At 39.0% G+C, this 16,872-nt stretch overlaps 1 protein-coding gene across 1 annotated transcript; it reads left to right on the top strand.

Moving 5' to 3' along the window:
• Nucleotides 1-326: 326 nt before the first annotated feature.
• Nucleotides 327-15,941, top strand: thrap3a (thyroid hormone receptor associated protein 3a). The gene is made up of 11 exons (XM_085423466.1): nucleotides 327-509; nucleotides 5,399-5,543; nucleotides 8,023-8,928; nucleotides 9,548-10,219; nucleotides 10,318-10,490; nucleotides 10,682-10,793; nucleotides 11,076-11,160; nucleotides 12,337-12,518; nucleotides 12,627-12,816; nucleotides 12,949-13,092; nucleotides 14,508-15,941. The coding sequence occupies exons 2-11, from the start codon at nucleotides 5,422-5,424 to the stop codon at nucleotides 14,745-14,747; spliced, it is 2,826 nt and encodes a 941-aa protein (XP_085279592.1). The 5' UTR covers nucleotides 327-509; nucleotides 5,399-5,421; the 3' UTR covers nucleotides 14,748-15,941.
• Nucleotides 15,942-16,872: the final 931 nt, after the last annotated feature.

The following is a 16,872-nucleotide window of genomic DNA, read 5'->3' as shown; positions in this document are numbered from 1 at the left end:
AACGAGTGATAAGTCCCTAAATGAAGCCCCCCCGGTCAAATATAAGACCTGCACAGTGGAGTTATAATAAACTGCACAAAGCACCACTGTGTAAGACAGAAGCTGCAGCAGGGACAACTCCGTGTAGGAACACAAGCTTAGCGCAGTGAATTGTAGTCGTGGATTAGGCTTTAGTGACAAAAACAGCAGACATATTAGCCTAATCCTAACCCACTGACTACAGAACTCCAATCTCATTCACTGCAAGGTAGCGAAGGTGTTTTGACAAATCGTGGCGAGAAGGCGGAAGGAAATATGAACCTCTGAGCAGCACGGAGCTGTCACACACCCTCCCTCTAAACACCGCAGACACACACACACACACACACACACTCATACACACATACACACCGTCGGGTACAATAGAAGAGACGAGTTCGCCAAGGAGTAAAAGCCTGCACTCATTTCTACTATATTTTACCAGGGTTCCTGAATGTGACGCGACAACACTGAAATATAACGCCGACCCGGTAAGTCTTAGTCTTTCCTATTTTTTAGCAACAGTTTTTTGAAGAGCGAATAGAGGTAATAGAAATATTATAATTTTCAGAGGCAGTGAAGTGTAATACGATACAATACAGTAAGTGAAGGGGAAGTTGAGCAGCACATGAATCATCTGTCGCAACAAAAAAAGAAAAAAACTATGAATTTCTTTGCCGCGAAGTGAAGTTCCTTCTCGGCGAATAAACCGCCATTTCAAACAAGGCTGTAAATATTAATTAAGCAAATAAAACATCAGAAGTCTATTCCTTATCACGATGTATTGTCTTTCTCTTGGTTTAAATGACCAATTTTTCTGCGTATATGAATGTTTTCTAGGCCACAGAAATGCATTGACTGTCTCGTTGAGGATATGCCTCTCACCCCTGTCACTAAATGATCTGAAGATAGTGGTTGTCACTGTTAGAGCCCTGAAGCCTTTTTTAGGTTCCCAACGTGCGTCCTCAGACCACCATAGATTTAATGGGGACTTAAAGTAAAGTGAGCCATTTAATTTCACCAGATGACTGACTGTTGTCTTTGGTGGTTAGCCCAATGAAAGAATGACTTTTGTGATTACACGTTTCTCTAAGCTGTCCCTCCACCTACAGTAAACAGCTCCAAACTGGAATCAAGCCTGCCAAGTCATATATAGCAGAAAGAACTGCGTCTGTAGTTGTCTGTTTGGGGTTTGAGATCCAGCTTGAATCTATTTCTATGGACCACAGAGGCAAAAAAAAAAAAGGTTTGAAAATACTACCAAGCCTGTATCCTGCTGTACTGTGGCATCCTCTATGAGGTTGAGCCTTCTTAGCAAACAAAGCACACATACACACACAGACACTGACAACACAAAGGTGTGCCGTGTCCAAATATGCTGTCCGGGAATAACATGACATAACAAATAATTTAGTTTCCTTTTCGATATTGTGTGAACTCTATCTCTGTGATTGCCATCACTGTGGTGGCTTCTTTTATGTTGTATTTAATGAGCATAGAAACTACTACTTTTTACAGATTGCTGTAATAACCTTTGCTCAAATAAATTAGAAATGAAAACATTCTACCACTTAATTAACAACAAAAACAAACGCAGTGCCGCTGGGTTTGTATGGAGATTCCAGCCCACAAGAACATAAACAACAGCTGAGTGTATTTTGGAAATATAAGGTAAATGTATAACTCATGATTTTCCAGGCTGGTCCCAACTTACCAAAATAGAGAGGACCTTTTGCTGATGAGCTCCCCCTTGTATGCGGGAGAGGTCCATTACTGTGGTGATGACAGACAACTGCAAGCATGTGATTGTAAGGATGCCACTGTGACACTCTGCCGTCTGCCATTTTTTACAGGCAGGAGTATATGTGCCAAAAACGCTATTCAGTGGCATTTGTTAGTCTCTAAACTACCGATTGTTGTCATGACAGTATAACTGCACGAAAAAAATACTTTAAAACAAAATTTCCCCCTCGTGTGACATGTGTTTAGTGCTTTGCAGAAAGCTAGCTGAAGCTGCTTGTGGTAAAGCTCAGTGCCAAGTCGAACAGCGTCCTGATCTATCGTTGTTGATCATTACTAGAGAATAATGCTGCAGGAAATCTCATTTGTCTTTCGAGCAGCAACAGTAGCTCCTTAATGACAAACAAATGTCAGACAACTGTTAGAGAAACAGTCTTTCTCTTTTTTTTAAAGATATTAACCTCCTAAGAAAGCGCAACTATTAATCCCAAACTTAAATTGTGCTGCCAGTGACTTTGTTATCCATCAACTGCTCTGTGAAGCGCCTGGAGGGAATACTAAGAGGGACTGCCACATGTCAATAACCAAACACTGTACCAGTGACAGTTGCTGTGGCTTTTTCAGAAATAGAGAGAAGAGTGTCTTGGGGGCATATATAGATAGCAAATGTGATTCCAGCTGCCACTGTGGCATGGTAGTCTTAATGATAGGGCAGATGAGTGAGCGTTTCTTCTCATATGCTTTGAGCTATGTATCATGTTGCTGTACCATTGTTTATCAGAGCTACTTTTGCTGTTATATGAAATAAACAGCTGATGAGGATTACACAGCTGTCATTCACTGCTCCAAGGGGAGCCTTAATAGCATGTGTGTTTGTGTGTGTGTGTATCCACATGAATACCAGACAGTGTTAAACAGACATTTTAATGTTTTTCGAGCACGTCTATTTAGCACATCGTTCTACACGCGCTTCATCATCATTGCTTCTCTAGCAGTTGGACTGCAGACCTGCTTTTCTAGTTTTGCATGCTGTTCCTGTTGTGTTTGTTACAGAAACCTTGCTATGAAAACCCCCTTCAAAACTCTGGATTGAAACCAGTAAGACTCAGGTTAGACCTTAACCTTGAATTTGCTTATGAGCAAACAAATAATGAAAATAATCTAAGTTGTTGACACAAATGTAGTGGCTATGTCAAATAGATAGATTCATTATTAGGATATGGATGAGGAAGCAGACAAAAACATACTGGTAATAACATTTGTGTGGATTTGCATGCATGTGTGTCAGTAAGAGTAATGGTGTTCAGAAATCTAGTAGTTAGTGATTAAAGGCCTACTGCCTCCTGCCTTTCCAAGAGGGTGCAATCTCAGTGATTAGACTGTCGACCACACATTGTGGAGCACAGACAGCTGCAGCTGGTTATCAATTGAACTTTCAGGGTGACGCTATCAAAACAGATCTCGTTGTCTTATTCTACCAGCTACAGGGAAAAACAATGTTATGGTCACACATCTAATTTTATGCATACGTGATGCTGAAATGAGGTTGTGGTGTGTTAATAATGCAGTCTTAATGCAATGAGTAACCACAGCTTTGTAGAGATCTTTTGTGCATAGTTTCTGCTGAAACTCATTCAAAAGCTAATATGAAAAAGTAATTGATTTTACTGTTTAGCCACCAGATGCTGCAAAGAACCACATCTGTCTGCCTTTGCTGAAATGTGTACATTAGGCTAAACTCAGCGTTAACTCTTTATTTAGGTTGGACGTTCAGGAAATTATTGTCTGAAAGCCAAAAAACAAGCTGCCAGAAATGAGGGAAGTGGGAAGTTCATAGAGCACGTGAAAGAGTTGGGTGGGGGTGGGAGGGATTGGATCTATTTCGATACTCTCCAAAATAGTAGTGGGGATGCACGCTGGGACTACCATGTGATAGCATTCGGTGCTTTTGTAATCCATGCCATGTGTAGCTTGCAATTTCCTCCTTCCTAAATCTCTGAAGATGATTCTCATAATGAAAGATCAATTATTTGATCCCTAGCTTTTACTGTACTCTGTGGATCATATGGCACAGATATTGCCCTGTGGGCCTTGGAAGGGAATAAACTAGACTCTTACTAAACTCCTCCTCTCACTATGAAAGTGCAATTCGGGAAGTTTGCAAGCATAGCCCTGATTTCAGAAGAGTCATCCTTTGAAGTTTAATGTACATTGAGGTCGGTGTGTGCAGACCATGTAGTGAGAACATCCAATGAGAACATCTCTGTGGTGTCGGATTCACAGCAGAGCATTAACCACAAGCAAATTTCTATGTAGCTGCAGAGGAAATCAACTGGTTTTAGCTGGGCATGGTGTAGGTTAAATATTTAACAAAGGATCGGGCAAGGGGCAAGTGTAACAGTAATGAAAGCTCTTAATAAGTTATGAAAAGGGGAAAAACAAAAAAAACCACTAAACGAGGCTTGTGTTACCATGCATTTTATGTGAATAGATTTACACTTGATTACATACGATGCTGTGGTGTAAAAATGCAAGTAGCAGCTTTTGCATTTAACATGGTTAGCACGGCTTTTATGACTTCCTCAAAATAAGCCCTTGTACGCAGCATCTCTAGCACATCTTAATATATAAATGTCTCTATATTTCTATATTTTATATGTATATGTATATTTATACCTATATTTATATTTATCTATTTATCTTAATATTTATGAATATCTCTGTTTCTACACTCATTTTATATGAGTGCTTGATGTTTGTTGTATATTTGCTGCTATGACAACTCAATTTCCCTCTGGGATTAATAAAGTCTCTCTGATTCAGATTCTCATATGTCATACACTCAGTGAGTCTGGTCAACATATACAACATATCTCTCTCTCCATATATATATATATATATATATATATATATATATATATATATATATATATGTTGTATGTAGGTATATTTAGAGGTATGTTAGTGTCAAACACCCAAAGGAATACAAATAGTACTGAATTTGGTGGTTTGTCTTCTCGATTATTTTGCCTTATTAAAAAACTGGCAACTTTTTCTTCTGCACAGTCAACTGAGACACAACATTTCTGTCACCAGTTTTAAGTTATTTTATGTTGCTCTGCAGGTCTTCTGTGATAAGGAAATTGAAAAACAATCTATCATACTAATAACTGTATATTATATTATTATTTATCATAATAATATTATATTATCATTATATTATTATTTCTGAATAATTGTTTTATAATATTTTTGGTTAGCTGAAAAAATAACTAGTCAGGTGACTGATAGAAGACAGCCCTCTATGCAAATGATGAGTGAGATAAATAAAACTCCTTCTGTTTAAACCTTACACTATTACAGATTGGCCTCTTCCTTTTTCACAGCTGTTGTTTTTCTTCATGCAGCTTTTTCTTTAAGACTGTTTTTGAAGCTCATTTTGGAAGGTTTATCTCTGTTGGACATTTTCATTTAAGGGATTTTTGACCCAGCTTTCCTGAAATTTGTTTATCCTTTCTTTTATTGTTCATCCAATTGTTCCTGCAAATGAACAGGTGATGTCATAATTCTTTTTTAAACAGGCGCACCGTATACATATTCAGCAATCCTAACTTGACTGTAAAACATTTTTGTGTCACAGCTAGAGGTAGGCTGAGTGCAGTGATGTCCAGATCCACAAAATCAGCCTCGAGATCTCGGAGCCGCTCGAGGTCCAGGTCAAGATCCCGTTCCACCTCCCGCTCCAGGAGTCGCTCCAGGTCTCGGTCCAGGAAGCACCGCTATAGGTACGAGCGATCTTCCGTTTGCAACAGCTTGTTAGCGGATAACATGCATTTGCCTTGATTGCTAAAGTTCCACCCTAGTTGCCAGATCTGTGTTGTTAAAGTAAAATTTAAAAACTCATTCTTGAGATCCATTTTCATCTGTTTTGTGTAGCAAATCTTATTGTGGCTGACTGGAAACACACTGTGTATTTTTGTGTATCTTTGATTGCCATCTGTAGGATTTAAAGAGTTTGGTTTTCACATGAATAGACAGAGCTGGTGGAGCATATTAGAGCCTTTGAGTCCTACCCAAACTCTTGAGTCAGGCTCTGTATCCACAGGAAATTAATATTTGAGAGTTCAGCTCCCGGTTAGTGAATTTAGTTAAGGTAGTCTAATATAATATTGCACAGTGGCATATGGGAATGTTTTGTACCACATTTCACAGTATTTTGAAAGGCATTTTGTTGATGTGCTTTTATTTCGTGAAGCTTTGACTGAAGGGTTTTCTGCTGACTTTGATGTGCTTTCGTAAGAAACAGTAAGGCTTCAGTCTGATGCCTTTGCCGCTACTGGTAGAGTGACGCCCGGATGGCAATAAAATGACAGGCTAGCTCATTTCCTGGCAGTGTTACAGCTTGTATTAAAATTAGCATAAATAAGAGTTATGGAAGGAATTTAATGGTCTACTCTTCCTGAAGCTACCTTGCACGTGTGCAAATGGCTTTGTGGGAAGGCAAAACAGGACTGGAAAAGTGTGAATGCACACCTTTGTACAAGTTTGAAAACAACAAAAATGTAAATACAAAAACAGAAAAAAGCATATCCCCGCCCACCCTCTGCGCACACACACACGCACGCACGCACGCACGCACGCACGCACGCACGCACGCACGCACGCACGCACGCACGCACAAATAAATAGTTAATTTCCTGCATGTTTTACATGGGCAGCATGTTAGAACAAGAAACAGTTGTCAGGTTAAAGAGCATTTAAAGGTGCAGGTTTGACAGTGTGCTGGGTGGAAACATGTTGTCAAATGTTGCCAGTGCGAAGCTTAAACTCTTTCTTTCCAACATTACCTGATCTTGCTATAACACACTTAGTAATTAGAGCCACAGTTTACAGAAGTACATGGTCTGAGCTCTCGCTTGGCCGATTTTTTACTCACTGACAAGTCATAGCAGGAAGCTGAAAGAAAATAATATCCACAACAATTTGGTGGAACAGATTTGCCATGTGTGACACAATATTCTGTCATTAATCCTCTCCAAACGTGCTGAGAAGCCCTTTTAACTGGCAGGCATAGAGTCAAAGAATTCAGGCAGTAGTAGATTTCCCACCCTTATACGGTCCATGTGACTCCCTGTTCCACCAGAGCTGGGCAGAGGAGATGCAGTATTTGTAGCTCGCACTGTGCAGTGCTGCTCATTGCACTGCCTCTGTATTCCAATGAGAAAGCACACTAGGTGAGTTACATGCTTCTCTTATTTCTTTTTTTTTTAAATTTAAGTTCATTTATCTAGTTTAGTATTATGTTTGCATGTACTTTGGCACAGCTTTAATTCATTAATCTAGACTTTTGCTCTGCAGCATTTTTTAGATTTTAAATTATTTGTAAATCACTTCATACTCTTAACATTTTAGGAGGGTGGTGGTGAGAAATGCATCCTTTATAAAAGCTGCTGAAGATGCAGTTAAATACAAGTAGCAGTAGATACTTTGCACTACTACTTTGAAGTCTGAAACAGTTATACTCTCAAATATGACAGTGGACAGCTGTGGACACAGTGTTGAAATGTACTTTTAAAAGCATGGTGTTCTGATTAAATTGCTGATTTGAGAAAACTGAAGAACAGACTGTTATAATCTGAAGCCCTGGTAAAAAGTCAAGGCTAGCACGCTGTGGAAGGCTTTTTATTGGAAGTGCAGCAGCGCCACCCTGTGGTCTAATCTGACCTTGCAGTATGCTCCGCAACATGTTGTGTTCTCCATGTGTTATCATAATAACATATATTCAAGTGTTATACATCGTCACAGAATTTAAGGATTATTTTCAAAACATTTGTTTCAAAATATTAAGGATTGTTATTATTTTCAAAATGATCCTGAATAATAGGAGCTGTGTGTTTTTCTTCTGTAAACTTCCCTAGAATTTGAATAGTTATGAATAGATATGTCATTTCAATTTTTCAGACCAGCAATAAACGTTGTTTTTTTTTAAACAGTTGTAAGCAATCATCCAAGTACTCCTAGTTTTGTATGTCATTGAGCCAAAGCAAATATGCTCCGCCTTTTTCCCTTTTATATTAACCAAGCATCTGTCTGTCTCAGCTCTAAACTGTTAATTGTAGGTGGTTTATAGTTTCTGGTAGTGTTGTTTCACATAAGATCTACTGTTTCTATTTTGGAGGCAATACATTATTGAGAAAATGTATCTATATCAAACTCTGTAGAAATAAACGTAATGTTTTCGTTGTCTTCTTTATTCATTCACAGCTCTAGATCTCGGTCTCGGTCAAGATCAAGATCTTATTCTCCATCCTATAACCGGGAGAAGAAATATCCGCGAGGTTACCAGAACAACCGGGACTTCCGGGGCTATCACCGCGGCTTCCGTAGGCCATATAACTTCAGGGGTCGAGGACGGGGCTACTTCCCACGTGGACGCTACCAACGAGGTGGACGTGGCTACAATAACAACAACTATCATCAGAACTGGAAGAATTTCAGGCAGCATCCTCAAAAACAGCAACAAAATCATCAGAAACAACAACAGCAACAGCATTGGCAACAGAAACAACATCAAAACCATTCACAAGGACGCTCTCAGAAACACTGTGGGACCTCCCCTCATGGTCAATCTCACCAGTCAGACAAATCCTGTTCTCCTTTATCCAGACACTCGCAGCATTCTTCTGCCTCATCACACTCCTCCTCTCCTAAATGCAGGCCGGCCTCCCTGCTCGCTAACCAAACCTCAAAAGATGTGAAAGATGAGCAGCTGGCTTCCAAGGACGTTCAAAAGGGAGGAGAGGGAGAGGATGAGTCAGGGGAGCGTGTTGAGTTATTGGCAGGAGATGATATAGAAGGTGCTGGCGGTGGGAGAACTGAGGGGAACTGGAAAGGCCTGACAAACTACAGCAGCAGTCCAAAGAAAAACAGTCCGCTGGCAGGCTCTGCTGCTACTGTTGGTCAGAGCAGCCAAACGGCTAACCAGTCTAGCCCCACTAAAAACACAGGCATCACACCCAATGGCACCCCCACCTGGCAGATGGTGTGTGGTTCATCCTCGGCTAAAAAACCTTCAAATGAAGGTCTAAATCAAATCCTTTCCAGCTTTGACATCTCCAAAGAAGACTACCTGGATAGAGATAAAACAGCAATCTCCATTGCATTCAGGAAGTAAGACCAGTTTTATGTTTACACTCATGACAATTTTTAGTAACTTGAAACACAAATTGTTGTTTGGTTCTTCTGTTTGGAGCCTCACATAATGCAGATTGTGGATTTTTGGGTTTGATTCCATATTAATGGATAGATTAGGTTTTCCAGCAATATAGTTACAAATTAGTTAGAAATCTATTACAAATAAGTAGCCTGGCTCGGCTGTGTGTGCAGGACATGTAACAGAGTATGCATCAGAGCTGAGCAGACAGTGGTGCGACAATAAACAATGAAAAAAAGTCAACATCAGGCAAATGTACCAGAAGCCATTACAAATATACTTTTGGTAGTCCAATAATGGACAGCAGGTTCATTTGAGCTTTACTTTGGGTAAACTACACAACCATTTCATATTTGCATTTTATAAAATTTGCAAGCTTCAGCTACTGTATCCATTTACAGGAATTCTAAAGGTTTTCCAAGTGAAAACAACATCCTTCTTCTTCTTTATTTTCATTACTAAAGTGCTTCCCTGATAAAAAATGCTTATATTTCACTGTTATTTTCATTTTTGCAGCTGTCTCACAATCAGGTTTTCGAGTTAGACAGAGCTTTTTATCTCTTTTTCCTTCTTTAGGTTTTGGGAGGAAGCTAAAGCTAAAGCTAAATCTGCTTCAGAAAATGCCAGGAACGCAGAAGCAAACTGTATGGAAATGGAACAAGAGAAAGTAAATGGCAAAGCTTCTGTAGTTGTCTCTGATTCTGTATCAAGAAAATACAAAGAGGATAATGATGCTGGAGTGTCTCTGAACAGCTTTTTCAAAGCCTCACCATTTCTGTCTGCTGATGGGGAAGAAGAGGATGAGATGATCATTAAGCCTCAATTTAAATCACTTCCAAAAAATTGGAATAATGGAGAAGTGTCCTATAAGCCAAAGACCAAGGTCGCTCCATCAGCCCGAGAACAGTTTGAAGAGTGCTTTGCGAAATGGCAGAAGTTTGCTAATAGTGACAAAGATGCCACGGCAGAGGAGCTTTATCTCAGTGGAAAGCAGGATAAAACAGCAGCCACTGCCGCTGCCAAAAGGGAGTTAACGGGAAAATTCAAAGAACTGTCCCCAGACTTGATTTGTAAAGCCAGGAAGACGGCAGAATCTCTATCTATCCCATCTCCTACACCACCATTGCGGAGGAACTCTGACAGAGACACGTTTGAGGTCAGAGTAGAGGACCCGCCTGTCATGTCCTCAAGAAAACAGGAAGCAAAATTTAATGTTAGAATGGATTTCCTTGGAGATAGCCTGATAAGGTAAGCCTTGTTCAATAGGTTTAATAATTCTTTTTTTTAATGTTATGTCATTATTCATTCAAAAGAAATTCAAGAGACTAAAGAACTTATCATTTCAGTTCGTCAGATCTTTTAGCTGAAGAGCGACAGTTGTCTCAGGACCTTGTGCAGTCCTCTAAAAAGGATCAGGAATTTCGCTCAATCTTCCAGCATGTAAAGGCTGCACAGTTACAAAGAAGTCCCTCTGAGCTGTTTGCTCAGCACATTGTCACCATTGTTCACCACATCAAAGGTGAGTCTTCTGTGTCTAAACCATATCGAGCGATTGCAAATCATTACCCTCGATACCCTCTATGATGCAAAATTCATAGAACAATCAAATATTTTGTCTTGACTGATTTTCAGCATTATTATTCACAATGGCCTCTTGAATAAAATGTGACGTAACCATAGCTTTTGCTTCTTACTTTGTTACCAAATCAGCTCAGCACTTTCCATCTTCTGGCATGACTCTAAATGAGCGATTCACCTTGTACCAAAGACAAGCTGCAGAGAAGGAAATGATGAAGCCAAGAAAAAGTCCAGAGATACACAGGTAGAGTCGCCTATTGAGTGACCCCTCTCACCTTCAGTGTGCTGTGGCTTCACCTCCTCTTTTAACAGCTTTCAGGTATTTTTTCTCACCTTTCCTCCCTGATAATCTACAGACTATCTTGGCTTATTTGTTCTCATGCTTGGTGGAGGTCAGTTTTACTTTCCCAGCAGTTTTCTTTTTTTCTGTTTCGTGTTGTCTTTCCAGTTCAGTGTTGCTGACCGTTTGTTTGTTATGGCACGTGTCTTGCATTTCTTTTATCCCATCTTGATTTCTTTCTTGCAGGCGAATCGATGTTTCACCAAGTGCTTTTAAGAAACACCCTCAACTTTTTGAGGCGATGAAAAGCTCAGAGGATGGCACTTACAAGGTGACTGAACATTTTGACGTATGAAGTATATTGGAATAAGACAACTTCAAACAAGTGAGAAAGCCACATGCCTTTAGACTGCACTCTCTGAAAGCCCATGGCTTTCCTTGAAGGGAGATGCTCAAGTCTAAGAAAAGCAAATGCAAAATAAGGCACTTTGACTTTGCTGTTTGTTATATCGCCTCACATGGTGAATGGGTTGTATTGTGGGCACAAGCCTGACCAAGGCTAATGAATCAAATAAGGTCAAAAATGGAAGCCTCAGTGCCAAAGCTGTTCAAGGGACTCTAAGCAATCGTCTTCGTAAGTATTCTTTTAAAAAAATAAGGAACGGAAATAACCAACAGCAGGCACTTCATGTGCCTGTGCTTACGTTTACTTGCTTAACATTCTGAGTAAACCATCATAGTATTTCTTTATTGATGCGCATGGATACATCTGGTCAGCTCTCAAACATGCAGAGGAAATACTAAGTACTGAGTAAACTGAAATTAGCATGAACAATCACATGCCTTGTCTGTCACTGTTGTGAAAGAGCCAAACTGGTGGTTTTGCATGTTTTATCCATGTTTACACTTCGGCATTTTTCCCACATGTTTTCCAAACCCGATTTCTGATTTCTTCCTGCCATCCATTGGTGTTGGTTCATGATACTATATGATAAGATATGACATGATTTCAACTTGTTATGGCCTGAAAGTTTAACAAACCTTTGTGTTTTGAAAAACACGAGTATGTGATGTTGCTGAAGTTTAGGAATTTAAATATGTGAATCTGTTGCTGGATATTTTATTGCTGTTGAATAGATTGGATGGATAAGGCTAGCTACATGTTAACTGTGCTGAACCACCTATCTAAAGAAATTATGAAGACTTTTGTGACCAGGAAGTCATGTAAAATTTGATCATCAAAACATAAGATTTGGAAAAGTAGATGTTTAGGAAACACTAAAAACATGCAAAACTACTGGCTTGGCCTATTAAATGCACTCAAAATTCCCTCAAAAATAGCTTGGTTTTATTCATGCCAGCTGGTTGTCACCTGGGTTTTTGCCCTTTTTCCCTGCACTTCACTATTTAGTTTACAAATCCGCTTAGCTCAGAGAAGACTGACAGCCCTCCACATGCTAATCCAAAGTCTATCCACGACATTGTGTTCTGTTTTAATTTTGCTCAGGATGGAGGGGAAAAAATCAAGGGTGACCCAATGGACCTTCGCTTGGATATTGAACGCCGTAAAAAATATTCGACCCATGAAAGATATTATAACGAGGATCAGGGAAGAGATGCGGGAGATTCCCCAGATTCTAGCAGAGAGAGATCTGTGGAAAACTTCCATAAATACCACAAGAAATCAAAGTATGCACAATTGTTCTGTACTTGTATCTACCATTATGATGACATAATCATCTTGCACTATAAACAGCTGCATGTAAAGAATTTGCTTGCATGATAATCCTTGTGCAGGAAAAGCAAGAAGAAGAAGAAACGTTCTCGCTCCACTTCATCCTCATCTTCCTCATCCTCCAAATCTAACAAAGATGAAGGTTTACCCCAAGAGAAACCTGATTCAAAAAATGGAGACTTTAATAAAAACCGACTGGGCCAAAGGGAATCATCAGGTTCAGCTGAAAGTGGACATCCACATGGAGGATTTGTAAGGCCAATAAAAAGCTTGATTTGTTGTAATATCTACAATATAATGTAAAATTCCCATCATAGACAGTTTGCTATGTATCGCTATGTATTGCATATTTTGAGCATTTTTTTTCTTTTTCTCCAATTATAGCAAGTAAGAATACGTGGAAGGAACTGGAGCAAAGGGAACTATCAGGGTAACATTTCACACAGTAATCCTGTAAGCATGGTTGTACACCAAAAAAGTGAAGACTGGAACCCAGAATATACTCCCAAGAGCAAAAAATATTACTTGGTAAGGTTTTCTCATTCCTTATCTCTTTCCTTATTTTGTCAACCTTGATTTCTGAAAATATTTAGAGGCTGTGTTAAATGTAAACAATAGAAGCATATAATTATTTGCCAAACATTTAAACTGCACATCTAGTGAAAACTGAGGGTCTGAAAAAATGCTGAACAATACATACAGGTTTTGAAGCAATGTATGGTACCACCCAGGCACCATTCTGTTTATTAATAGCAGCATGGCTCCACAGTAAATGAGTCCCGGTGCTAAAGCGGCCTGGCTGCATTCCACATCTATTCGTCCGACATGTGGAGCATTATGAAGCCATGAATATGACTAAGGAGGACTAAACTGTTGACCAGCTGGAATTATATATCAAGCAGCTGCCAAATGCTTAGAAGGGTTGTTAAAAGAAGAGGTGATGCAAATGGTGGTAAACATGTCCCTGTCATGATTTTACTACATTGTTGGCATCAAATTCAAAATGTGAAAATCTGTCCATTCAGCCATCCATCAGCTTAACCACTTATACCTCAGTTACACTGGGTTATAGACCTGCCAGTAACTTCCTGGCAACCACTGGTCACTGTGGAAAAATGTGCATTCCCCAACAAGTTAACAAGTGGTTGCTGGTGTCATTGTGAAATCAGTTGCTAACGACCCAATCATGCAGGCCTAGAGCAGAGTCGTCAACCCCTTAACTCACCAGGGAAGAAAATGTATCTTCTCTAGCTAGTTGGTGAGTGGTTGCATGCAGTCACTCAATGAAAGTAAAGGTGCTTTCAAAGAAGGCATGGTGCCCTACCAAACAGCTTTAGCATTGTTCTTATGTTATTGTATTGCATTTTGCACACCTCTGTTGCTTGTGAAGCTTGCACACAAGAATTTCACTCGCATGTGCTGTACCAGTGTACCTGCACATGTGATGTGAGAATAAAAAGTGATTTGATTTGATATTATGAAGTTGCCACGGTGACCTGTAATTTGCTTGCCAAACCACAAAGCGACTGCTAGCTGAGAAGTAGTGAAATTGTTAAAAGTGCAACAAAAATCCAGAAACATCTGACCCTTAAAAGGAAAGTTGTTCTTGTTCTTCAGGTTTGCATTGCTCTTTTTCACTAACACTCAGCAAGTAGTAACGAATGTTCAGTCTTCAATGCAACTATGAGAAATTGCTATAGTCTGCTAGTAACCATAAGGGTCACAGGGAGATTTCTGGTGTAGCACCCTCTTTGTGGCTGATTTTACCTAGCGACAGCTAGCAGCCTGGTTAGTGAATAAACTGACTACTCTCTCCTTTGAATGGTATTTAGCTGATCATAGGGCTAACATAGATTTTTCAAAAAATTGTTTTTCAGCTTCAGCATTTAATGTGTTGAATTTGAGCCTTGACATATGTCTCTCACATTCTCCCACATTTTTAGCACGATGACAGAGATGAAGAGTCAGAATCCAAGTGGACAGACAATCGAGGTCGAGGGAGGGGAAGTTTAACTCGCGGAAGAGCGAGGTTCCTTATCCGCAAAGCCACTGGAGGTCCCAATATCATCTATCCAAAATGGGGCCTCGATAAATTCCAGGTCAATGACGAGCAAGGTGGCATGCAGAGAGAAGAGACAGAACAGGACCATAAAAGGGCAGAAGTTGATGGAGAGAACATCTGAGTAGCAAAGGAATCTGCAGAAAATCGTATCTTCTGTGTTCTCACAAGATCTGACTGAGTGATTTTATCCAATGGATCAATAAATGCAGATTAAATGTTTTAAGATATTCCTATGAAACATATTACTTTGTTTTCATTTCTTCAGACTTGACACAACCATTTCCTACATCAAGACTAGTAAAAGCGCTGTTTAAGAGTGAAATGCAGTTTCTTGTCAAGTTTAAAGTTTTATGCTTTTGCTTTATTTTGGTAAATTAAAATCTCTTTCACGCAGCATTATATTAATATTTACACTTTTTTGGTTAGGATGGTTAGAAAATAACTTGCAATTTTGAATTAACACAAAAAAGAACTGCACATTTTTGATCAAATCAGTTAGGCAACAAGATTAATTATTGTACTGCAAATATATTAAAATCTAATTTAATTTGCAAACAGTGACTATATGTTATGTTTTTCTGAGCTATGTCTCAGCAATAAGTATGTTGTTGGTGATGACATAAAACACCACAGTCCAGCCAATTTGGCAGAAATAACACTGATCTGACAATGGGACCAAACTGCACAGGGTCATAGATTGTGCCCTGCAGTCTGTCATTATAAAGCATACAACCATTTTACAGCACTAGCTAAAAGCCTTTTAACAAGCTTGTGAAACATTTTACTATCCGAATAGTAGCTTTAGCTTGTTTTTGGATACCACTTTAGTGTATAATATTGATAGTGATTTTCTTTCTGCAAAGACTTTAATTTTGGTATTTGTACTTGGCCACGCAGGATTCTGACTTCGATTGTAACAGAGAATTTGTTTTCACTGCTATAGATTGTATTGTCATTTTTATGTTTGCAAGCTTTTATTTAACCAAACAGATTTTAGCAGTGATGCTAACTGTGTGCAACTGTTAACGCAATGAGAGAAGTAGTTAAAAATTTTAGTATAGAGTCTATCCAAGTTTGTAAAACAGAACAGGAATGTTTATTCTGTGCATATCAATGTTATTTGTTTCTAGGCTCATTTATGCAAGTACAAGTATACCTTGCTGTGGGTGCACTGGTCTTACTTGCGTATGTTATAGGCCTACAGATTAAAATTTTAAGGTTGACTTCTTAGGGAATATTGCATATTTTAAATAGTTGTGGTCACTGTTTTTGTTTTTGTTTTCTTAGAGACTGTAAATTAAAGAAACACTGATTACTTTGACATTTGTCTGTATGTGTCTTTAATTAAAAAGAATCTTTACAGTCTTTTAGGTTATCTTTATTTACCTCTGTGTATGGAAATGATGGTGCTCCCAGGGTCCACACACCATGGGGCTCTTAAACATACTTAGGCTGGCTCATGATTCAATAAGAAGTACCTATGTCGGTGTGGCCTAAAAATATTATGTTTGTGTGCTATGAGTGAACCACACTTTGCACTTTACTTTCATAATATTGGTAAGAGTGTATCAGGGTGGAGCCGATTTGGTTACAACCCATGGTTTTGTTTTTTTTTTTGACTAAAGGCCAAAATCACCTGCTTCAATCAAAGCAATCAAATCCCTGTAAGTCACTGGGAGTTGAATAAACAACCCAGCCTAAAGCTACAGTGTGCCTGTGCACATCCCATTCAACCAAACACCTATCAACCAATCACTGTATCAGAGCAGGTTGAAGTCAAAAGTGACTGGATTCACCAAGTAAAAATTGTCAGTTTGTACTAATTGATTCATTTTTCACCACTACAGTGAAATAAAAAATATTAAGGCACTAAATATAAAGTAAGGATGTTTTAAATACTCTGGATATTTGTCATTCAATGATTAGGTTAATACAACATTCTTTACAAACAAAGCCTAACTCCATCTGCCCAGTTTCTTTCTATTGCTCATGGTGTTTTTGTATTATTTGGTTGCATATTGGAGCTCTTTGTCACACTGCTAAATAGTGACCGATCAGATACCTCCCAGGCTTGGCTAGAGTGGGATATTCGTCCAAAACGTTCCCTAAACATTTGGATAGTGTGCATCTCATACTCCCTATTGTAACTGGTCTAAGTGAAATCTTAAAAGTTGGAAATAATGATAACTTGACTTGTTTGGCAACATTCAAAATGGAAACTAAGGAAGTAATGGAGCTCATCTTGT

Source organism: Rhamphochromis longiceps, linkage group LG11 (assembly GCF_057381845.1).
Source record: "Rhamphochromis longiceps isolate RC_006_pf linkage group LG11, R_longiceps_female_GT1.1, whole genome shotgun sequence".
Lineage (NCBI taxonomy): Eukaryota > Metazoa > Chordata > Actinopteri > Cichliformes > Cichlidae > Rhamphochromis > Rhamphochromis longiceps.
Note: the sequence above shows the minus strand (reverse complement) of the source record. Positions and strands in the feature narration are given on the sequence as shown.